This window comes from Eurosta solidaginis, unplaced genomic scaffold (genome assembly GCF_040869045.1).
Source record: "Eurosta solidaginis isolate ZX-2024a unplaced genomic scaffold, ASM4086904v1 ctg00001022.1, whole genome shotgun sequence".
In the NCBI taxonomy this organism is placed as follows: domain Eukaryota; kingdom Metazoa; phylum Arthropoda; class Insecta; order Diptera; family Tephritidae; genus Eurosta; species Eurosta solidaginis.
The window spans coordinates 49,958-74,537 of record NW_027136916.1 but is presented as its reverse complement, the minus strand read 5'-3'; the positions used below and the strand labels follow the sequence as shown (position 1 = coordinate 74,537).

The window sequence follows — 24,580 nt, the reverse complement described above, 5'->3', positions numbered from 1 at the left end:
ATACCTGTGTGATTAAGTTGTTTCCTGTAAACAAGTTTTAAAGGCTCGAATATTGTGTCAGAAATTGTGTTTATCTGTTCGTTTATTATTCTACCGTCGAATGTTTTCTGTTTGTAGATTTCCATGTTTTCGAGTACGTTGAGACGTCGGCCCTTTTCCTGTATGTGAAGAACCCTAACTGTTTTATTGATGTTTGCTGGGGAACATTCATTCTCGACCATGTGATTCGCGAAGTTAGACTCGGGTATAATGTTTGGATTCCGTATTTTTTTGTTGTAATCTCTAATATGTTCTTGGAACCTCGTTCTTATTTGCCGTCCTGTTTATCCTATGCAACTATGCTGGCATCCGCAGGTAAGCTTGTATACGCCGTGGCTGCTAAACGGATCCTCTGAGTTAATGTTAGTTCTTAGTTTTCGCCCTAGATTGTTCTATTTTTTGAATGCTGTTTTAATGTTGTATTTTTTTAAAGAAGTTTGCCAATTTATATGTTGCTTTTCCAGTATATGTCATAGTCGTCCAGCTATTATTTTCCTTTCCATTATTTCTTTTTGGTTCTCCATTTGTCCTTCTGAGCTTATCTACTAGTGCTTTTTTATATCCGTTGTTTGCAGCGATATTATATATGACCTCAAGTTCTCTCTCTTATATGCCTCTTGTGTAAGAGGTGTTCTTTCAAGTCTATGTACCAAGTGCCTTAATGCTGCATTTTTATGCTGTTGAGGATGATTTGAGGTAGTGTGTATTATTGTGTCGGTGGCCGTTGACTTTCTATATATGTCATAGTTAAATATTTTGGCTTCTTTATCAATATTTATCGTGAGGTCTAGATAGTTGATTCCTCCGTCTTTTTCGGTTTCCATTGTAAATTTTATATATTTCCGTGCTGCTTGTTGAGGTACTCCAGTACAAGCTCCTCGTTATTAGTAGTTAAAACGCATATTATGTCATCCACGTATCTAGCATAAAATGACACACCTAATTTGGACTTCAGCTCCTGTATGTACTTTTCTTACAGATTTTGCATGAACACTTCCATAAGAATTGCTGATGTGGGGCTTCCCATTCCAAGACCGTTTGTTTGTCTATATATTTTATTGTTGAATTGAAAATAGTTTTGACGTAAAGTGGTTCTTAGCGTATTTGTGATTTGCATACTTTTCACTTTGTTTTTTGTGTTATGAACTATTGTTGAGCTAACTATGTCCAAAGTCTCCGATAGTGGTATAGATGGGTATAAATCTTTTATGTCAAAAGATACCAATTTGCTGTTCCTTGTTAGCTCTACGGTCTCGAGTGTCTCTATTAGTTCTGTTGTGTTAGCTGTTGCATATTCGTTCCTTAACTCCAGAGTATCTATCAATATCGTTTTTAAATATTTGGACAGTTTGTAACATGGTGCCGATTGAAAATTAATGATGGGCCTCATTGGCGTGTCCGGCTTGTGGATTTTTGGTAGCGAAACCAGTGGAGGAGCCGAAGGGTTCATTTTGACCAATCTATGTGCCATGTTAGAATCTACTATATTGGTTGCATTTTTTATAGCAACTTTGATTTGTTTTTGGTATTCATCTGTGGGATCCTCTCCCATTCTACGACATTTCATTTCCTCTATGAGATCCTCGGTTTTGGATATATATTGCTCTTTTTCGATTAACACAGTGGTGTTTCCTTTGTCCGCTTTCGTTGTGACAATATTGTTTTTCCTTAGTTTATGCCGTAGATTCTTTATTGTTTTCTCCTCTGTATTTGATTTTTGTCCTTCCTGTGCTTTCACCTCCTTTTTTATGATTTCCCTGCACATGTGTCTTGCGTGCTCCTGTTCTTCCTGTGGTATCAATGAATATAAATAAATATACACAAGCATCAATTTGACAATACCTGCTCATATACCTACGAACTATAAATACAGGACAAACGACAACAACAGATCAGAACGAAAATCGACACTGATGATGGCACAACGCCGAAACCGGTTTGTCTCAAAACCAAATTTGACAAGGGATGACGGAAAATCGTTCCAATATACATAATTTATCCACCCTGTCGGAAAATCAACCAAACAAGATAAGTCATAAATTAAACAAATAAATTATAAAATATAAAATTTGGCGAAAGTGCGTTTAATAAAACAAAATAATAAAGTGTATAATGTTTAATGGGTGCCAGGATATTTGATGTAAGCCCAATTGAGGTTCGGTTAGTAAGTGCCACCGTGGAGTGATGGTAGCGTGCTCCGCCTACCACACCGTACGCCCTGGGTTCGCACCCTGGGCAAAGCAACATGAAAATTTTAGAAATAAGGTTTTTCAATTAGAAGACAATTTTTCTAAGCTGGGTCGCCCCTCGGCAGTGTTTGGCAAGCGCTCCGAGTGTATTTCTGCTATGAAAAGCTTCCAGTGAAAACTCATCTGCCTCGCAGATGCCGTTCGGAGTCGGAAAAAAGCATGCAGGTCCCGTCCGGCCAATTTGTAAGGAAAATCAAGAGGAGCACGACGCAAATTGGAAGAGAAGCTCGGCGTTAGAACTCTGCGGAGGTTATCGCGCCTTACATTTATTTTTTTATATGACAACATAGGTACTTTCGTACAAAGCTGTCGCAACAACTTCTTTTGTTCATTTGACTACTAAAACGGTCAATTACGAATCAACGATTTCTGCGCAGTTGATTCAACATCTTGTTGCGATGGATAAAAATTAATAGAAATTTTGGTTGAATTGACCCGTATTTCGGTTGATTTTACCAGTCTTTTTCTTTCAGTGTCGTAACGCTAAAACACATGGTCTTGGCATCGATGCGAAAATAAAACGAAAACACCTATAAGACCTGTCCTCCTTTGGCACAAGTTTGGCTACCAAATGCCCTGCTCTATATCCGATTAGCACTCGATCATAGGTAGTCATTAAAGCTGTTGTGTAAAAGTGGTACTCGGCGCGACTGTCTGCCATTGTCGCTGCAGGGAACTTCCACGTTCAGTCTCAAGGATGCCAAACTTGTACAAGGATCTCAAGAGAACAAATTAGTGCTGGGTGCACCTCTTGTCATAGAAGGAGCCTAAAACAATGCCCTACCGACGCAAATTAAAAGGGCCCTCTGAACATTTGAAGTCGAACTTATAGAATTCACCAGCAGTTTTGAGTTGCAGAACTGCAGCGGCGGAGTTGGGAGGATTTGATAGCTCAGAGAAGTTGAGAATGGCACACCACAGGTTGTGTTCTTTCTCTTCTACTTTGGTTCGTGGTAATGAATGTCCCACTACAGGACGTTGAGAGTGGGGGCTGCCACGTGGTGGTAAATTTGTGGCTGTACAGCTAATGAAGAAATGGTGGTCAAAACAATTATCTTCTACGGCTGTTTGGTGAAGAGCACTAAACACTTCTTCCAAAAGTTGGAAAGAATTCAACGATTGGCGTTGGTTGGAATAAGCTGGATTCATTGAATAACACCCACATAAACATTAAAAGCGAAGCTAAATCTGTACCCGGTTGACAGCGCGCGCAAAATAGCTGCAGCCTGGTCAGCAAATTTCTTTGTGACGCGGGATATAAGGCTGTGAATTACGGGCACTCTAGCATTCCGACTGACTTCGACTTCGACTTCATGCCTGGCAAGACATACTATTGTGCGCCAGCGTCTGTTGCTACATTCACCACTCATATACCCTCAAGGAAAGAATGGAATGCGGAGTTAATATGAGGCGAGAGCATGGTGAATCTGTTTATTGTTGTCCTTACTTGAAGTTGAGTTTTGCTACTTTTATATAAAAAAATATGTCGATGTTAGGTCTTAAGCATATTCATGGAAACTGTCAGGCTAATCTCTTGTCATAGGGGCACGAACAAATTGAAAATGTCTGTCAGTGGAAGCTTCGGAATTCCACTGGCCACTTGCTCTCTGCTTTTGGATACGTAAGCTTTTAGACCCTACGTCTTGTCGTGTTTTGAGGTCTTTATCGGCCGTCGTTGGATCCAAGCGGCCGCCGAAGCTATAAAGGCTTACAAAAGCTCATCTGCTTATGGGTTTTGCTGTATTAACAGCGCACTGACTAATGGAAGCATATGCGATACGCCTTAATACGTTTGACAGCCGCAGCTATATTAATAGTACAGACGACGACGCGGTTGAATCATTCATTGTGCTCAGCTGTCCAGCCTTCGCGAGGACAAGGCGTAAGCCTCTTGCTCGAGAAGTATTCGACACTGCGATTGAACTTTCCAAGATCGCTGTGTGCCTTATTCACCGCTTCACCGTTGCCACGCAGCTGATAGTCAATGTGCGGATTGTGCTACTTCTTCAACTATTTCGCCATACATTTTTCTGCAAATACCACTGACATAACTTAGACCAACTGTCAGTTGTCATGTCGCCTTCATTTCATTTGTTAAATAATGCTCCATAGGTTTCTTCAGTGGCAAAAAAAGCACAGCGTGACCTTGTGTGCGTAGATATGTTTCTTTGCTATTCGTGACTAACATTGGAAGTAACAAGAAGAAGTCAACAAATGAAACGAAAAGCTGTGGCTAATACGCACTGAGGTGGTCTTACTTAAGCAAAAATAACTTTGAGTGGCATGAGCAGGCAGATTATAAAGACTTTTTTGTTGGTGTTTTTTCGTTATTTTGGCTCTGCTAAGTATGTGTTATTCCTTAACGGTGTTGGTGTGTGTGTGTGTGCATGCGTTTTTGCCTCTTTCTTTCGTTTGTTCACTTTTACACTTACTTATGCTAAAGCTTCACTAATTTGCTTGTAACAGTAATGGCTATCTACTGTCATGTCATTTGCTTTGACTTTTGTGTGCCTTAACGGCTAAAAATATGCAATTTAATGTACCTTATAAATCAAATGGTTGAGACAGTCTCAGCCTACAGGTTACGCATGGTGAAAGTCATTCGTTGCTTAGTTGTTATTAAGAATGGTTGGTTGTTTTCTAATTTTTTTTTTTTTGTTTTGTTGTTATTTGGCGACTTTTTTCATTTTTTTAGACGCTTGTGTTAGCTTCTTTTTTTTGTATGTATGTAAATTTTTTGCACCAAAAAGAAAAAAAATGTTACGTCTACGCATCGGTACCCGTATTTTCAGTTGATTGTGAGTAATTTGTTGATCTTTACTTCCACTTTTTTTCGCTTTCGTTGTTGCTATTTGGCCTAACTGTTTACTTCGTTTACTTTTTCACTCCTCTTTTTTTTTTTTTCAAATATTTTAGCGCTTCGTGTAAGATTTTTTGTTGTTGCACTTTTTGTTTGTTTATTTTTCCCTTAATCGTTCGTTTATCCTTACTGCTTTTATCACTTATTTCATTTCGTTTACTTCCGCTAAGTTAGACAATTTTTACTTTGTTTGTTTTTAATGTTTACACTTTTTATGTAGCACTTTTTTCACTGCTACCATAAACGTTATAGCGGATTTAATTCTTTAAGGGAATTCGTTTGCCAAGGGAAAAAGTTTGTATACCTTTTGCCAATTTTTTCTTACAGAGTATTTAATTTTTTCACATAATTTTTTCCTTCAAATCTTTTTCAATGCACAACTTTTGTTGTTGTAAGAAATCTGAGCTTTGTGCTATAAAATTTATATGCATATGTTATATGTTTTAGCTTTTTCAGGTCGCAATTATATCCCATTTACTTCGTCAACTTCATTTGAGTCCGCACACAGCTGCTTTCAAATTGCTTGAGTGGCCTTAACCTCACTTTTTGTGTTGCGTTTGGATAAGCTTTTAATTTTTCATACCTTTTTGTGGATATTACTATTTTTTTTTTATATTAAGTAAACACTGGAAAAGTTACTAAAAAGAAATTCAATTGTTTTTATTTGAAGAGTGAAATCTTTAAAAACGGGATCAAACAAGTTGGTTATTTACGCTTGTGCTTTTATGTGAGAAATTTATTAAAAAAAATATGATACATGTTTTTTCAAAAATTCAAAAAATATTGTAACTTAATGGTTGAAGTTGAGAGAGCTTCCTGAGGCAAAGTTTATTGAAAATAGAGTTTGGCTCATTTTGGCTATGTTAGGTGGCACTGACTGGTCCGCGAGAGCCTCACATAGACTGAATGAGTCCACATGGTAATCAGAAGTTTGCTCAAAAATCAAACTAAAAACCTTATCAGAAACCAGGAGCTATGTTATAAAATAGCTTCGTCGTCTTTGCAAACACTTGAAGCTTTCTAGGACCTATGCCACTTGCTACTTCTAGATCTGACAGCTGTATCACTCCTAATAGCTTGAGTCTTAGCCTTGCAGGGCACGAGCACAGAACGTGCTCGATCGTTTCCTCCTCCAACCCGCACTTCCTACATCTGCTATCACTGACCAAGCCTAATTTAAAGGCATGTGACGCCAGAAGGCAGTGCCCAGTCAGAATACCCGTCATGAGTCTACAGTCCTCTCTTTTTAATGATAGAAGCAACTGTGTTACTCTAAGGTTGGTCGATCATGTGCACGTCTCGCCTTCGCTCAATCTCGCCAAATCTAATTGGGACATCTACGGAGCAAGCTTCAAGGGATGCGCCCTTTTTAGCTAGTTCGTCCGCTTTTTCATTCCCATCTATTCCCATATACCCTGGGACCCAATATAGATGTATGCTTCTCCCTGTCCCGATTCTCTCCAGAGACTGCTTACACTCTAACACGCATTTAGATGCTGTGCTATGCGAGATTATTGCCTTAATTGCTGCTTGACTGTCAATATAAAAGTTAACACGGTTGCAGCTTAAGCTATTCTCTTCCAGGGTTTCTACTGCTTTGGTTACGGCTAATATTTCCGCTTGGAAAACGCTACAGTAATCCGGCATCCTGTAGGATCTGCTTATTTCCGGATCAGCGCAGTATACCGCAGACCCTACTCCTTCCACTACTTTGGTACCATCGGTGTACACATGTATCACCTCGTCCGTCATTTGTGATGACGCTATACTACTATGGCCATATGGTCGGCGCTCAAGCTGCCCCGAAGCACCGAGCCTGGTTGCGGTCGTTAACGCTTTGTTCTTTGCTACCAGGTCTACAGGTGGGATGTGCAGAATGGCATACAGTGCAGCCGTCGGGGTTGTTTTCAGGGCTCCCCTAATGCTAAGCATCGATGTCTGCATACCCCCTCTAATTTTTTAAGGTATGTTGTTTTTTGTGTGGCTTTCCACCAAACAAGAACTCCATAATATAGAATAGGGCTTACAATCGCTGTAAAAACCCAATGAGAAAGAGAGGGCGATAGGCCCCACGTACACGCCAGCATTCTTTTACATGCATAGAGTGACGTTGAGGCCTTCTTGGCCCTCTCCTCCACGTTGAGCTTCCATGACAGCTTACTGTCTAGGATGATTCCTAGATATTTTGTGCAAGTTTTCTCCTGAAAGGTCCAATTTGGGACCTTGTACCTCTTTGTAAACAAGACCATATCCGTCTTCTCCGCATTGATTTTCTACCTGACATTAGATGCCTAGGTAAGAATATCCCGAAGCGCCCGATCCATCAAAGAACTAATCGTTGGAAGGCACTTCCCACTTATGACAATTGCAACGTCATCTGCGTAAGCCGTAGGTTTTACGGGTCCCTCATCGAATTGCCTGAACAGTTGGTTGATGACCAGCGTCCACAGCAGAGGTGATAGCACCCCTCCCTGCGGCGTGCCACTGTCCACTGATTTTGTGGCCTCGTAAAATCACCATTGTGTTGTAATCTTTCTGCAATTTAACATGCAGCCGATCCATCTGATTAAGGCAGGATGTACTTTAATGTAATTAAGACCACCCATAGTCGCCCATTTTGCAACATTATTGAAAGCCCCGGAAATTTCCAAGAAGACTCCTAGAGCATACTCCTTATATTCCAGGGATTTCTCTATGCTTATTACCACCCTATGCAATGCGGTGTCTACCGACTTGCCTTTGGTGTACGATTGCTGTGTTGTGGAGAACAGCTTTTCATCCACGTTGGACTTTATCTACACATCTATCATCCTCTCAAAGGTTTTGAGCAGAAATGATGGTAAGCTTATGGGTCTATAGTCTCTTGGATACACGTGACCGTTCTTCCCTGCCTTTGGTAGAAAAGCTACACGAGCAGTTCTCCGAGAGTGCGGTACATGATTCAGTCTTATGCAGCCATCGAATATTATTTTAATTCCACGACCGCCCTACTTGAGACTTGTAGCATGGCCGGGAATATACCATCTGGGCCCGGCGATTTAAACTTAGAAAACGTCTTCACTGCACACTCGATCTTGGTATCGGTCACCAGGCCCGGCACTACTAGCTCCGTGATCGAAGTGTGAGTGATGTCTGCTGGCTCTTCTAAACCGTCTCCCGGTGGGAAATGTGTATCGAGAAGCACCTCAAGGGATTCCTCACTATTACGTGACCATTCCCCGTTCTCTTTCTTTATTAGACCCTGGACTATGTTTCCCTTTGCTATGACTTTCTTCAACCGTGCTGTTTCGCTGGAGCACTCTATGTCCCTACAGACATTTTTCCATGAATTTCTCTTCGCCCTGGTAATTTCACGCTTGTAGATCCTCAGTAGATCCCTGTACTCGTCCCGACACGCCTCGCTTTTCGCGGTCTTTGCGAGCTTAAACATTTCTTTTACCTGTCTTCTTAGAAGGCTCAGCTCATTGCTCCACCATGGCGGCTTTGCTTTTCTTCTGAATCTTCTTAGAGGGCAAGCCTTGTTATACGCAGTCATAAGCGTCCTTTTCGGAATTCATTCGACTCCTCCAGTTCCTCTACATTAGCAACCTCTTTGGGTTGTCCCAGTTTTGTTTCTACATGTTTCTGGAATTTAGTCCAGTTCGTTGACCTAGGGTTTCTAAAGGTTCCTCCCTCCTCTACCCTCTTTAGGGGGATGCTGAAGCTGATATACGCATGGTCGGAGTGGGTTGGTCTATCAAGAACCATCCAATCATACCTTGATATATAACGCTCGGAGCTAAATATAATATCCAGAACATTGCTGGATGTTGGACCAATGTATGTAGGGGCATTTCCCCTGTTGGCTATCTGTAAATTGGTTTGCAGGATGTAAAAAAACAGAGATTCCCCTCTCTTGTTCGTATCTGCTCCTCCCAACGCATTGCGGTGCGCATTTGCATCTGCGCCTATGACCAACCGCCCTTTGCGCCCTTCCTCCTGTACTAGCCTTTTGCACTCCATCGGTGGAACCTCCGTAGCATGGGCCATGTAGCAGGACGCCAGGATAAATGCCTGCTTATTCTTTTGATCAACGGCCACCGCTACGAGATCCTCAGTGGTGTAATTAGGCAGCATATATGAATGCAGCTGTTTCCTTACCATTACTACAGCTGGCATCCGTCCTTCCGTTTTTTCTTAGAAAAAATTCAGAATTTGAAAATTTTGTATATAAATTTGCCTGTATTAGTATTTACGATCCTTTTTTCCGGGAAGTTAACCAGAGACGGACCGGGACTGAGACTCGGAGTGGGACTGGGACTGGGACTGGAATAAAATACATACCACCTCTGGGAGAGGCAATAAGGGATGAAGAAGAATGAGAAGAATGTGAGAAGGATACTGAGAAAGAAATAGAATGACACGAATATGGAGATAGATGAAGCGAAAAAGACGGAAGAAGGAGTGAATAAAAGGATCAGGAAAAAGTGAAGAGGGGTGGGGGAGAGCAGAGTTAGACGGAAAAAGCTAATTAAAAAATGCAGATAGGCCAAATTTAGGGCAAAACAACGTCTGCCAGGTCTGCTAGAGTCTAATATAATACAAAAATACATCCTTGTGCCAAATTTCATTGAGATATCGCAAAATTTGAGGGACTAGTTAGCGTTCAAACAGACAGATAGACGGACATTCTACACAAAATAAAAAAATATGTTCCTGCCAATTATAAATATCCACATGCCTTCATATGCATATATAGAAATATTTACCAAAAAAAAAAAAAAAACAAAACATTTCTTCTCTCTTCCATCATTTTCTTTACTTTTCTTATTATTTGCAGCACTCTTTCCTATTTGCTTTCCGCTACATTGACCAATTAATTATATGTTTGGCTCACAAATGCACCACACATTGTTGTAATGTACATATATGTACATTTGCCAACACGAAAATAGCAGTGGTAATTTAAAACAAAATTGTTAATGAAATTTTCTTTTATTCTCCCACATTACTTCATCAAGAAGTGTTCTGGAATAAAAAAAAGCTTTAGAAAACTTCTCTTAGACTACACCTATACTGGGTTCCCGTTCATAATCGGATGGAAGGTAACGATAAGGCCGATGAGTTAGCAAAGGAGGGTGCAACACTCGCTGAATCGACGGTAGACGTCCTACTCCGTTTGTATGTCCATGTGCTACAAAAGGAGAGTTTTTCCAGTACATAGCTACACCATTGGCTACTAGATACCGAACTGAGCAGACCTTAAGCTTCATTAATTTAGGTGTAGTAATGGACCTTAAATAGATTTAGGTCACATATTGAAAGTTGTGTAAACCGAGCTAAATACTTTAAGCATTCGTCGAACGTTGTTTAAAGGAATTCAACGACTCTTACATTACCAAAACGCTTTTCACCTAATTAGACCTATCCTAGAATACGCTCCAGCAGTGTGGATTCCGCGTTATCAAACACATTGCGATAAATTTGAAATGATCCAATTCAAATTTTAACTTTTCGCCGCTTCACACTCTTACACTTGCCTACATTATAGAGATGGTTGGTGTATTGTTTATAGTAAAAGTTACAAGAGGGTTGGTTAAGAGCCCACTTTTGGTTAGGTTATGTTGAACATTCCCTTCAGGACGTCGAGGCATTTTCAGGCACTTTTTTAAGCGTATGCTGACCAAATTTTGAAATGCACGAACCTTTCCGTTGCTTGTGCGTGGATTCTAATAATCATTGTAACAGTTTTGACAATTGTGATTCGCTGTAATTAAAAATAATATTGTCACGGATATTAGCATCACTAAATTATTCCATCACTAAGGCGATGCTAAGGCCATGCCAAGCAGTATTTACGTTAATAATTAAATCAAGTATACACATATATAAGGCAGCCCAGAGAGATGTCACACACAGATGCATTTACTTATATGCCTATGTGCGCACGAGAGACTGTAAACTACAAACATTCACATCAATAATTCAATCTTTATGTATCTACATAAACGAATAAATAATTGCGTCTACACATATGTACGTATACGAGCAGCGGAGCGGCAATGCACAAACACATGCATATATCTTATCTGAGTTGTCACAAGAGAGAGCAATAATTTGTGCACGTAGTTGTGGCTGGCGATTTTGTAGCCAAAACAACTAGTAAGTTCTGGAAATCGAAGAGCCTAGAAGTATGCAGCGTAAACTATAAAAGCGGGGCAAGCGAGTAAGAAGGAATTCAATTTGATTTGAGTTGTCAAGCAGTTTGATTAAGACGATATCTAGCGAGCAATAGCAGTGTTATTTTGAATAGTAGAGTTTCATTGAGCTATCAATCAGTGTGGTTATTAAGCAAGCTATTCGTTGCACAGTTTGCTATTGTGAAGTACTTTAATAAAGGCCATTTTGCATTATTACAAATTGGAGTTATTTATTCAACAGTTTAGTGATTCGAACTTAGCAGAGGATTGCAAATAAGAGGATTTGCAGCAAATTCGTTACAATTGGTGTCAGAAGAGGAATTGTTGAATAAATTCCAAAGGACAACAAGGACATGGCAAAGTTAGGTGAATTGAAGATCCAGCAACTAAAGAAGGAGTTGGAGACCCGTGGATTGAATACAAGCGGCGTTAAACTTGAACTTCAGGCACGGCTACGAGAGGCAATGGAAGCAGAAGGAATTGATGTGGAAGAGCATGTCTTTCATCTTGATAGCGAGGAGACAACAAAAATTGAAGAGAAAAACGAAACATCGCAGACGGTTACCAGTACAGACTTGAACATGATTTTAGCTGCAATATCTGCTCAAACATCGACAGTGTCATCTCAACTGGCAGAACAGCAAACATATATGGAATCGCAGGAGAACCGAATAACATCGAAGATTGAAGCACAGGAAACAAAAATTTCTTCACAACTTGAAGAACAGAAGACGTATATGGTATCCCAACTGGAGTCGCAGGAAACCCGTATAACATCCAAGATGGAAACGCAATTGGAAGACAGAAGACATATATGGCATCCCAACTGGAATCGCAGGAGACACGCATAACATCAAAGATGAAAGAACAAGAAGAGCGCTTATCATTACAGGTGGCACAAATGTCTTCACAGTAAGAAGCACAGGAAGCAAGGGTAACATCAAAGCTGGAAGCGCAGGATGCAAAAATCGCTCAATTTCAGGCAGAAGTCGATGATTTGAAGGGTCGTATGGAGCAGTTACAATTAAATCCTCCAGCAGTTTCAGCGAGTAATCCAAAGGTAAAAACACCATCCTTTGACGGTTCTGTTCCTTTCCAGGTCTTTAAGCTACAGTTTGAGAAGACCGCAGCAGTGAACAACTGGAATGTGGAAGATAAAGTTGCCGCGCTCTTCGTAGCATTGAAAGGACCACCTGCCGAAATCTTACAGACTATGCCAGAGTACGAACGGAACAGTTATGACGCATTGATGGCTGCTGTAGAACGGCGATACGGAAGCGAACGCAGGAAACAGATATTTCAAATAGAATTGCAAAACCGCTACCAAAAAGCTAACGAGACTTTGCAGGAATTTGCTTCTGACATTGAAAGATTGGCTCATCTTGCAAATGCGGATGCACCCGTGGAATACACGGAAAGAGTGAAGATTCAGAGCTTTATAAATGGCATACGGGACGTCGAAACGAAGCGAGCCACATACGCGAACCCAAAGCAAACATTTTCTGAAACGTTATCCCATGCATTGACTCAGCAAACGGCGTCATTATTGAGTAAACCAGCATACAAAGCTCATCGTGTGGAAGTAGAAACGCCAGAGTGGGTAGATACAATTTTGGAAGCTCTGAAGGGATCACAACAGAAAAATGCCGGAGTTATGAAATGTTTCAAGTGCGGCAACCCAGGTCATATTGCACGACATTGCAGCACCGGTCCTAATAGTTCCAACAATGTGGGTGGCCGTAAACGCAAAGCTGGCGGAAATGAGCAAGAACGTGTCGGATGTAAAGAACGAAAACTTGCCCCGGCTATTGAATGTCCTGTGATATCTGTGTCGCAGATTGGAAGGAAATCAAGCAGTCTTACCATCAGAGGGAATGTGGATGGTAAAGAGCGTGTACTGACTGTAGATACGGGGGCATCTCATTCCTTGATTCGATCTGATTTGGTCTACAGGAGAGTAAAGTCGTTACCTGGAGCAAGGTTGCGTACGGTCACAGGCGAGTATAATCAAGTCCAAGGCGAAGTGGTATGTGAAGTATTAATTGGGAAAGTCATGGTTCTACACAAATTCGTTGTGGCGGAGATCGTTGATGAAGTCATATTGGGAGTGGACTTCTTGGTTGACCATGACGTCAGGATCGATATGCGGAGAAAAATTATGCGCTATAAGAACCAGGACATACCACTTAACTTTAGTTTGGAAAAAGGTTTCAGCAGTAATCGAGTACTGGTGGAGAAAAGTCGACAAAGGCCACGAAAGTCAAAGGTAAAGGTTGATGAAACGAATGGGCCAAACAAAGCGAAATCAAAAGTACCTGCGAGAAAAACACCGGCATTGACAAACCCTAATGGACGCACTAAAACGACTGCAAGAATTTTGCAAGAAGCATGCAAGGGTGGTTTCAAGCCATCGCGCACTTCTGTTGGGAAACGGCGGAACGATACTGTCAAGCCAATCCGTCAAGCGCAAGCTCAACAGAGTGCGAGGAAACGACTAAGGATAATGAGTAGTAAGATCAAACGCAGGTACAATGAGAACAATAATTCGGAAGGGTTCTTGGAGGGAGATTTGGTACTGTTAAACAACCCACAACGTAAAAAAGGTTTGTCCCCGAAATTGCAGTGTAATTGGGAAGGCCCATACAAAGTTGTAAAACGGATCAACGATGTAGTGTACCGAATACAGACCATCGGTAAACCACGAACCAAAATGAAGGTTGTCCATTTGGAAAGGCTAGCAACATTTAGATCGAGAGATTTGTCTGATCGGGACGATCAGACTTAGGTGGAGGGCAGTGTCACGGATATTAGCATCACTAAATTATCCCATCACTAAGGCGATGCTAAGGCCATGCCAAGCAGTATTTACGTTAATAATTAAATCAAGTATACACATATATAAGGCAGCCCAGAGAGATGTCACACACAGATGCATTTACTTATATGCCTATGTGCGCGCGAGAGACTGTAAACTACAAACATTCACATCAATAATTCAATCTTTATGTATCTACATAAACGAATAAATAATTGCGTCTACACATATGTACGTATACGAGCAGCGGAGCGGCAATGCACAAACACATTCATGTATCTTATCTGAGTTGTCACAAGAGAGAGCAATAATTTGTGCACGTAGTTGTGGCTGGCGATTTTGTAGCCGAAACAACTAGTAAGTTCTGGAAATCGAAGAGCCTAGAAGTATACAGCGTAAACTATAAAAGCGGGGCAAGCGAGTAAGAAGGAATTCAGTTTGATTTGAGTTGTCAAGCAGTTTGATTAAGACGATATCTAGCGAGCAATAGCAGTGTTATTTTGAATAGTAGAGTTTCATTGAGCTATCAATCAGTGTGGTTATTAAGCAAGCTATTCGTTGCACAGTTTGTTATTGTGAAGTACTTTAATAAAGGCCATTTTGCATTATTACAAATTGGAGTTATTTATTCAACAGTTTAGTGATTCGAACTTAGCAGAGGATTGCAAATAAGAGGATTTGCAGCAAATTCGTTACAATATATTTATTGCCTTGAATAATTTAAACCAATTTTTAGGATGGGTGCCTTGGGAATGCGTCCTTTCCAACCTCCCATGCAGCGCAGCCATAATTGGTGTTTGCAAGTTGTCCTCTGCTGTTCGCCATCACGTTCATTCCGACAGGATTAGTAACAGTAGAAGTATAGATCGTAATCAGAGCTTTTGTTGCTTGAAATCCCGTACATTCTGACAACATGCTCAACAGTTATTTATGTATATATAAATATATATACTATATGTGACCCCTCAATCAAATTTCGAGTATAAACATTTCCAACCTTCCTCCAAACTACAATTTGGTGCCCGGAGTCACGTCCACTTCGACACCATTAATAATGTGGTTATAAATAATTCTGAAAATTACAAAAAAATTTGAAATTTTGATAAAACTCATTTAAATTGTTCTTCTCAAATTTAGCAAGTAAAAGAATTTATTTGATAAAAACTGCCACTGCCATTTTCTTTTCCGCAGCTGTATGTATAAATATATACCTTTTGTGGAATTTGTGGCCCTCTTTTGTTCGTTGTTGTAACTTTTTTTTTTTTGTATTTTCTGTATAAACACAATACATCAGTGATATTGTTTGCTAATAATTTGTTATTTTTTCGAAAGTCTCCAGCCACAGGCTTTTGGGATGCTTGACAGTGACCGCGTACTTCAGTGCTGGCCTCTTAAGTGTGCATGTAAGTGTTGGGCGGACATAAAGATGTATGGGTTCTTTCTTTTGAGGGTCTTTATATGTTTTTGTTTAGTGTTTATAATTTAATAATAAGAGAAATATTAATTTGATTTTTATATATTTGTAAGGCACCTTAAAACCTTAGAATCTAAATTCAATGAAAAATGAGTTAATATTGAATGGCTCCTAGCGTCAAAAACACCCATTGTATAAATTTTAAACGCGTGTCTTTTATTCTAAAATTCATAATAAATAGTTATAACAAAGCAGGTAGTTGAAATTTTTGTATTTGTTTCCTAAGTTACTTAATGCTCACGATGGACATAATGACTGGACACTGCCTTCTGGCGTCACATACTTTTAAGTTAGGCTTCGTCAATAACAGCAGGAGTAGGAAGGGAGAGCTGTAAAAATAAACGGTTGAGCAGTTCTGTGTTCATGTCCTGTACTCGCCAAGTCAAGGCCCCAGCTATAAGGGGCGACAGAGTTGCCAGATCTCGAATAAGCAATTAAGCTGGAACCTAGAAAACTGCTAGTATTTGGCAAGAAGACGGAGTTATTCTTCAACATATGTCACGGCACCTGATTGGGGTTCTTCCGTTTGTTCATCAAACAAATTCTGGTAACACTATGGACATATTCAGTCTATGTGAGGTCTTTATTGACCAGCCAATTCAACCTAACCTAACCTCTTTATCTGTATATATTCTTTGTATGTTAATTTCTGGCGGCCACCGTGGTGTGACGGTAGCGTGCTCCGCCTATCCCACCGTATGCCCTGGGTTCACACCCCGTGCAAAGCAACATCAAAATTTTAGAAATAAGGTTTTTAAATTAGAAGAAAATTTTTCTAGGCGGGGTCACCCCTCGGCAGTGTTTGGCAAGCGCTCCGGGTGTATTTCTGCCATGAAAAGCTCTCAGTGAAAACTCATCTGCCTTGCAGATGCCGTTCGGAGTCAGCATAAAACATGTAGGTCCCGTCTGGCCAATTTGTAGGGAAAATCAAGAGGAGCACGACGCAAATTGGAAGAGAAGCTCGACCTTAGATCTCTTCGGAGGTTATCGCGCCTTACATTTATTTATGTTAATTTCTGAAACATATTTCTTTAGTTTTGTATGTATGATAACAGATCTAGGCAAAGGTTTATATTTTTTTAATCAGATCGGTAGGTTTTAAACCATGTTATTTGTGAGATAATACTAAGATCACTTCGGGATTGTCTTTGTGATCAGTAGAGGATTCTTTAAAGACCACTTAGGGATTTTTGTCGGGATAGTCTCTGAGTTATTTTTGGGATGATTTCTATTTAGAACTATCTCCGGAATAACTTTCGCGTTCAGTTTCGTGAAATTTTTTTTGGCTATTTAGGGACGACTTTGTGATTGTTGCTCTTCTGTATTTCGGTTCTATCCACTACAGCCCAAGGGTAACAGGGCTTATAGATATCTATGCTGAGGTAATATGCTTGCCCAGCATACCAAAACTCCCGAGTTCAAGTGAAGTCGCACCTCAGCAGTAGCTTGTTAAACACTCCTACCATATTTCTACTCTAAAAAGCTGCTCAGCGAATTTTCATCTGCTTGCAGCTGCCGTTCGGAGTCGGCACAAAATATACCGATCCCATCCCACCAATTTGTAGGAAAATTTTAACAGTAGTACGACGCAAATTGGAAGTGAAACTCGATCTAAATCTCCTGGAAGTTATATCGCACCTTAATCGCATCGGGGAATAACAAAACAAGGTGCCATATATTGGGTAATTCGAATAGAAGTTTTCATAAATAAAAAAAAAATATTTTAAATGAAGGTGTAATATATTGTCACAGTAGGTGCGAGAGGGTTAAGTCAGTAACACCGCAAATTTTACCTTTTCGGAATAAAACCTAAATTTTGGAGCTCTTTTCAATTTATATCTAATGTGGCGAATATTAGCATCACTATGCTATGCACTATGTTAGTAAATAATCACAACAACAAAAACATTAAAGCAAGTTACACTTGTGTATATAAACACATCAAATATAATTTACACACATAAATAGAAGGCGAAGAAATTATCTCACATAGGCATATGTAGCCATAAGCTTAGAGTTACTAACATATACACACGCGTATAACGAAATAACCAAGCAGGAGATACATCAGTTCTAGAAGGTGAACCGTCTAGACCTTAGGAGAAATATCCGACCGAGGCAACAGAGAATATAAAAGCACAGCAAGCTGAGGAATAACTAATGCGTTGTGATGTAAACACGCTATTAGTTGTGAAGTATAATTGTGAAGTGCGACTCCCAAATTAGTTAGCGATTCGAACGTTAGTAGAAGGTACATAATTAATAGGAATTCTCCAGAATTCGTTACAATATTAAAAAATTTTGTTAAATTTCCTATACCAGCAGGTATCATATGTCTACCGCTGACTCCTTCTCCCGCAACTCATTTATGATTGCATCACTAAGTTCACTTGCATTTCAATGCATTCCTTTTCATGTGAAATATTTTCATAATTTTAATCCTTCTCTACACAATTTTTGCATTACACGCACGAGACAATCTTTGCCGTAGACATTCATTCGTACGCCCTTTAACTTCTCCGACGATATTTTTTTATAAGTAGCCGAAATATTGGTTTTTTTTTTTTCAATGTAGACACACTTCATTCTGAAATAATACAACTTTTTTAGTTGAATGTATCAATGAATTTGCAAAATATTTCCCACTTTATTAATTAAATTCAATTCAATATTTTTCACTTTCATTCATATTCACACGCTGTCTGGCAGCAGTCGCGCAAAAAAAAATAAGTTTAACAATAACAAAAATGTGTCAGCACACGCGTTAGCATAATTTGTAGTTGGTACGCCAGCCAAACGTCAAAATCTATTGCACCGCCCGTAAGTGAACCGTCACCGACGTTCATCGCACGACTAACTCGCTCACTTTTGGCTCTATTTGGCATGTGGCCATGCGCTCGCAGGATAATTGTGTGTGTGTGTGTGTGTGCGTGTGAAGTTTGCTTGAGTGTTGAATTTGTTGAACACGTATCCTATTGCATACTTCAAGGCGCTCTACAGTGCTCTCTCAGCATAAATGAATGGACGTGGTGAATTTTAGTAAGCAAGCGAATGGTACTGACCCTGCCGTTGCTGCTGAGTAATAAATTTATTCAACTCACTCTCAGGCGCAGAATGAATAACCGGCTGTGCTGAGTTTGCTGAAACTGTTTGTTGTGATTGTGTGTGTAATTAGATGGTGGGTTTTCAGTAAAGCATGCCATGATTTTTTATATTTGTGAAAGGGGATTGTATACCAAGCAAATGAATTTCTTTAATTTCCCCTTTTTATGTCAGATAAACTGGACGAAACTGTTAAAACTATTTATTTTTATAGTCACCTCAATGGTGGTGAATTTAAATGCTCGAATTCTATACGCAATCATAGTGCGCGTGTAAGGAATTCATTAAGAATGGAAAAGTTTTTTGATGTAAAGTGGCATGGTGAACTCCTTACTAACCAATTGTTGTTAGCATATAGATAGAGTAAACTCCTTGTTCTCCTCGTTATTTTGGTGAAAGTTAATTGCCGTGGTTAATAAAAATGGCATTAGTTAAGGTTAAGATAGTTCTAAACATACTAACCAAAGCCAACGTTATGTGAATGAACGTACCTAAATCTGTCGTTTTTTCTATAAAATATCAATCCATCAAAGACTCGATTTATTAGCCTATCAAAGATTATATAATATTTCAAAGCAAAAAAATTCATTAATTCTGCTCCGACAAAATTTTTCAATTAGTAATTTTTTCCAAAACTGAGATTATTTTACGTGTTGGGATGTAAAATGCCTAAAGCACCATAATTACTGCCGTCACAGACACCGTGTGCCCGTGGACAAAAACTATCCCATATAGCACTGCCAGTCACTGCGGGACAGCCTTCGAATAGCATTTGATATTTCTCGTTTACTAAGGGCCTGCTTTGGTTCTTGCGACCAGGTCCCACTTTTAATTCTGAGTGTACCTCCTACGAAGTTACTGATTTGTTACCATTATCGACAGAATTTTGTTCAACTCTTTCCTCGCAAAGTTGTCGCTTTAACTCCATCGAGAGAATATTAAGAATGTGTTTTCTCGTTTCGTCTGCATTGCCGTAAACGCACTGTGGGTCTAGACGTTTTTCTTATCTATGCAAATAGTTTTTGAAAACCCGCGCCCGGAGAGCAACATTATTAGTTTCACCGTACATTTGCCTCGTTGTTCGTTTTCCCACTGTTCTGGTCACAACCTAAACGTTTCTTCCCTGCTCTCTTTGCTCACTTTTTTTCAAGTGCTCTTGTTTCCCATAATTTTTTTCCAGCGCTATTAGGTGGATAGGGATTGTTTCGCAAATCACTTGTCCAGCTGGTCCTGATACAGCACTACCAGCGGAAGCGGAGTCTACTCTCAGACATTGCAGGGGCTTTCAATAGTGTTTCTAAATAGGCGATTATGGATGGTCTTAATTACATTAAAGTACATCCAGCCTTAACGAGATGGATAGGATGCATGTTAAATTGCAGGAAGATTACATCAAAATGACGTTGCAATTAGCTCTTTGGTGGATCGGGCGCTTCGGGATATTCATACCAGGGCATCAAATGTCGGTTTGAAAGTCAACGCGGAGAAGACGGATATGGTATTGTTTACAAAGAGGTACAAGGTCCCAAATTGGATCAGGCCTAAGTTAGGAGGGGTGACCCTACAGGAAAAACCTTGCACAAAATATCTAGGAATCATCCTAGACAGTAAGCTGTCATGGAAGCTCAACGTGGAGGAGAGGGTGAAGAAGGTACTTTATGCATGTAAAAGAATACTGGGGTATACGTGGGGCTTATCGCCATCTCTTTCTCAATGGGTTTTACAGCTATTGTAAACCCTATTCCATACTATGGAGTTCTTGATTTGGTCGAAAGCCACACAAAAAACAAGCTACATAAAAAAAATAGAGGGGGTATGCAGACTATCAATGCTTAGCATTACGGGAGCCCTGAAAACAACTCCGACGGCTGCACTGTATGCCATTCTGCACATTTCATCTGGTAGCAAAGAACATAGCGTTAACAACTGCAGCCAGGCTCGGTGCCTCGGGGCAGCTTGAGCGCCGACCATACGGCCATAGTAGTACCGTCATCAATCACAAGACGAACAGACTACCTGTTTCCCTATCTGCGCTTCGAGGGCGATCTTAAGGCCACAATAGAGGTGGACGGTTGGCGCAAGGGTGCTCAAATGGCGGACGAGGCGATTCATGTATACACAGATGGTTCCAAAGTAGTGGAAATATTAGGTTCGGCGGTATACTGTGCTGATCCGGAAATAAACAGATCCTACAGGTTGCCGGATTACTGTAGCGTTTTCCGGAAATAGTAGCCGTAACCAAAGCAGTATAAACCCTGGAAGAGCATAGCTTAAGCTGCAACCGTGTTAACTTTTATATTGACAGTCAAGCAGCAATTAAGGCAATAATCTCGCATAGCGCAGCATCTAAATGCGTGTTAGAGTGTAAGCAGTCCCTGGAGAGAATCGGGGCAGGGAGAAGCATACATCTATATTGGGTCCCAGGGCATATGGGAATAGATGGGAATGAAAAGCGGATGAACTAGCTAAAAAGAGCGCATCCCTTGAAGCTTGCTCCGTAGACGTTCCAATTAGACTGGGCGAGATTAAGCGAAGGCGAGAGGTGCACATTATCGACCAAGCGGAAAATGCGAGGGTTCAAGCGCGGGGCTGCAAAGTGTCGAAGATTATGTTTAGGTCTTACGAGAACAACCTTAGACTAACAAAGTTGCTTCTATCATTAAACAGAGAGGACTGTAGACTCATAAGGGGTATTCTAACTGGACACTGCCTTCTGGCGTCAAATGCCTTTAAATTAGGCTTGGTCAGTGATAGCAGATGTAGGAAGTGCGGACTGGAGGAGGAAATGATCGAGCACGTTCTGTGCTCGTGCCGTGCGCTTGCCAGGCTAAGACTCCAGCTATCAGGAGTGATACAGCTGTCAGATCTAGAAGCAGCAAGTGGCTTAAGTCCTAGGAAGCTTCTAGCATTTTCCAAGAGGACGGAGTTATTTTATAAAATAGGTCCTGGTTTTTGATAGGATTTTTCAGTTTGGTCGTTAAAACAAACTTCTGGTAACACTACGCACTCATTCAGTCTATGTGAGGTCCTCATGGACCTGCCAGTTCAACCTTCCTTAACCTTACTCGGCTCACTTTTTTCATCCGTTTCATTTCTCAGTAAATCTTTCTCCTTTTCGTCTTACTTTTTCTGCTCTTTCTCTTATTTAAGTTTGGTATTATATTTTAAAATTGAATACGAATGTTTTAAAAAATTCTCACCGATGTAATATATTTTCAGCATGCATATAATTGATAGCACTAGAGATCTGCTCAAACACGGCAATTATATAACGTTCGGAAAAATAATCTTTCATTGGACGTTCCGCTATAACTTGTGCAAGGGTACCACCATCAGCGTATTCCATTTCGATAAGCAAAGTATTGTCCCTTATGAAACTTCCAAGGTAACTTAAAATAACAAACACAATTTAATTATAAATTTAGTTATTCTAAAAAGTAAGTCATATCCAAATATTTTGGACAAAGGTAACTTAAATCTGAAATTGGGTGTACATTACCTTATTATATTTGGATGATGAAGTTTCGAAAATACATCCACCTCATTCATAGCCAAATCTCTTTCGGAAGGCGTTAAGTCGGCTAAATTAATCTGTTTAAAAACGATATGATGATTATCGACTCTACGTCGATATAATATTGCCACACCAAAAGAGCCTTAAAAAAAATAATTTAGTATATTGTGGCGAATGTTGACATCACTAGACTGTTACTGAATAATCACGCAACAACAAAAATATTAAGGCGAGCCACACTGGTGTACACGAACACATAAATCATCATTTATACACATACATAGAAGGCGCCGGAGAGCTATCTCACACACACAGATGTAGTCATCAGCCGAAGTTGTTACTCACACATATGCACGCATATATGTAGCTCAATTACCAAGAGTTACAGCAGTTCTACAAGGCGAAATGTCTAGACTTTAGTAGAAATATGTGAATGAAGCAACGGAGAGTATAAAAGCAGCGCGAGCTGAGTAATCAGTTTTCATTTAAGCACGCCTTTGGTTGTGAAGTATAAGTGTTATTGTGAAGTACTCTCAAAGTAATCTAATAAAGACCATTTTGCATAATTGAATATTGGAGTTATTTATTCAACGGTTTAGCGATTCGAACGTTAGTAGAAGGTTTAGAATAAGCGGAATTCCCCTAAATTCGTTACAATATTTTAGATATCATTATTCTGTGAACCTATACAAAGGGATGAACGAGTACGTACCCCTCAAAAACTGCGTCTAGTTTGAAATGATTCCGTCATGATTTCTACGCTGTGCGAACATAGACAGTTTTGATCTTTTTATATGAGATCAACTTTGTTTGGGCATGCCCAATAGAGATACAAATTGTAACTTTTTGCCCACCTTGTAACCCAACGGCTACTGTCAGGCAGGCTATATTTGCTTGCTAACCGGCGCGGTCAGACGGAAAGTTGATCTTATCATAGAAAAGAGGGGACTGTAGGCTAATGATGGGTACTGCCTTCTGGCATCACATGCTTTCAAATAAGGTATAGTTAGCAATAGCAGATGTAGGGAGTGCGGATTGGAGGAGAAAACGATCGAGCACATTTTGTGCTTGTGACCTGAGCTATTAGGAGTGATACAGCTATCAGATCTAGAAGCAGGAAGTAGCATAGGTCCCAGAAAGAGCTTCTTATATTTGCCAAGAGTATGGAGTTATTTTATAACATAGGTTCAGGTTTCTGATAGGGGTTTTCAGTTTAGTCGTTGGAAAAACTTCTGTTAAGATTATGGACTGAATGGTCTATGTGAGGTCCTCAAGGATCGGCCAGTTCAATTGAACCTCACATTTAATTAAGAAAATAAAAGAAGCAAATTTCAAATGCAACCCAACGTCTTTTTGCGATCGAATATAAATGTTTGACCATTACGATTTATTCGCTACATTCATTGAATCATAATACCAAGACACGAGTGTTTAGTTAAGACACGAGTGCTTGGTCAATGGAATGCGTAGTCAGCGCCCAGGCTGGGAATAGTGTTAGTATTGTTGCTGTTATAACCATTACAAATTTGACGTTGTGACTATTTCATATGGTCATAACTTCAATTAACTTTGTGATCATTTGAAGTGGTTGCAAGGTCAATTGACGGTATGGCCGTTGACCTTACAACATTACACTGAAGTGTGCTATCTAGATTTGATTTTTGTTTTGCTTTCTTGTGTTTTATTAACTCACCTTGTCCCACAACTTTAAGTTTTTCATAATTATTCAACTCGGCACCAATAATATTTGTTGGATCATTAACGCTTTTCTTCGGTGTTGCAGTCACAATGGATTTGGACTCCGGAATTTGATTTTTCCTTTCAATTTGTTCAGCCTTTAACAGCGATGATGAGTCGGTTATTGTAAAAACTTTGGGCTGCATAAGTCCATGAAATGTTGCACGTTTCCTTGAACGTGAGGCAAAAGCAATTGAGGATGAATTACCAAATATAGACGAATCTGAAACTCGTCCATTAAAAAGTGGTAATGAATTAGCTTTTGCTCGAAATTTTTCCATTTTTATGCAACTATACACTGTTTGCGGCTAAAGAACAACATTGGCGATGAAAAAAGAAAATGAAAAATCGAATGGCTAATGACCGACGTAATTGTTGTGGTCATTTTGGTTACCTAGCAATTTTTATCAGCTTAGTCATAACCAATTTAAGAAGCGATAGAAAATTGCTTCACCTGTGTGCTTGTGTTGTTGTATAAAAATAATTGGTATAAATAAATAAGTAAACAAGTGTTCGGCCTAACATTTATATACAGGAGGTGCGTTTGCCTCATATAGACTGCATGTGTCCGTACCGTTAACATAAGCCTTGTTATAAAAAACTAGGTCCAC

General features: G+C 39.9%; 1 protein-coding gene and 1 pseudogene across 1 annotated transcript in view; both read right to left on the bottom strand.

Moving 5' to 3' along the window:
• The window catches only part of LOC137235796 (uncharacterized), a 601,114-nt pseudogene extending 585,641 nt beyond the window's left edge, over positions 1–15,473 (bottom strand).
• LOC137235793 (serine/threonine-protein kinase Nek8-like) overlaps positions 1–24,255 on the bottom strand; it is a 30,535-nt gene extending 6,280 nt beyond the window's left edge. The window contains exons 1-3 of the mRNA XM_067758628.1: positions 23,926–24,255; positions 22,218–22,374; positions 21,919–22,107 (exon numbers count right to left, since the gene is read on the bottom strand). Coding sequence (XP_067614729.1) covers positions 21,919–22,107; positions 22,218–22,374; positions 23,926–24,250 — 671 coding nt within the window. The 5' untranslated portion in view covers positions 24,251–24,255. The remainder of the gene's footprint in view (positions 1–21,918; positions 22,108–22,217; positions 22,375–23,925) is intronic.
• Positions 24,256–24,580: the final 325 nt, after the last annotated feature.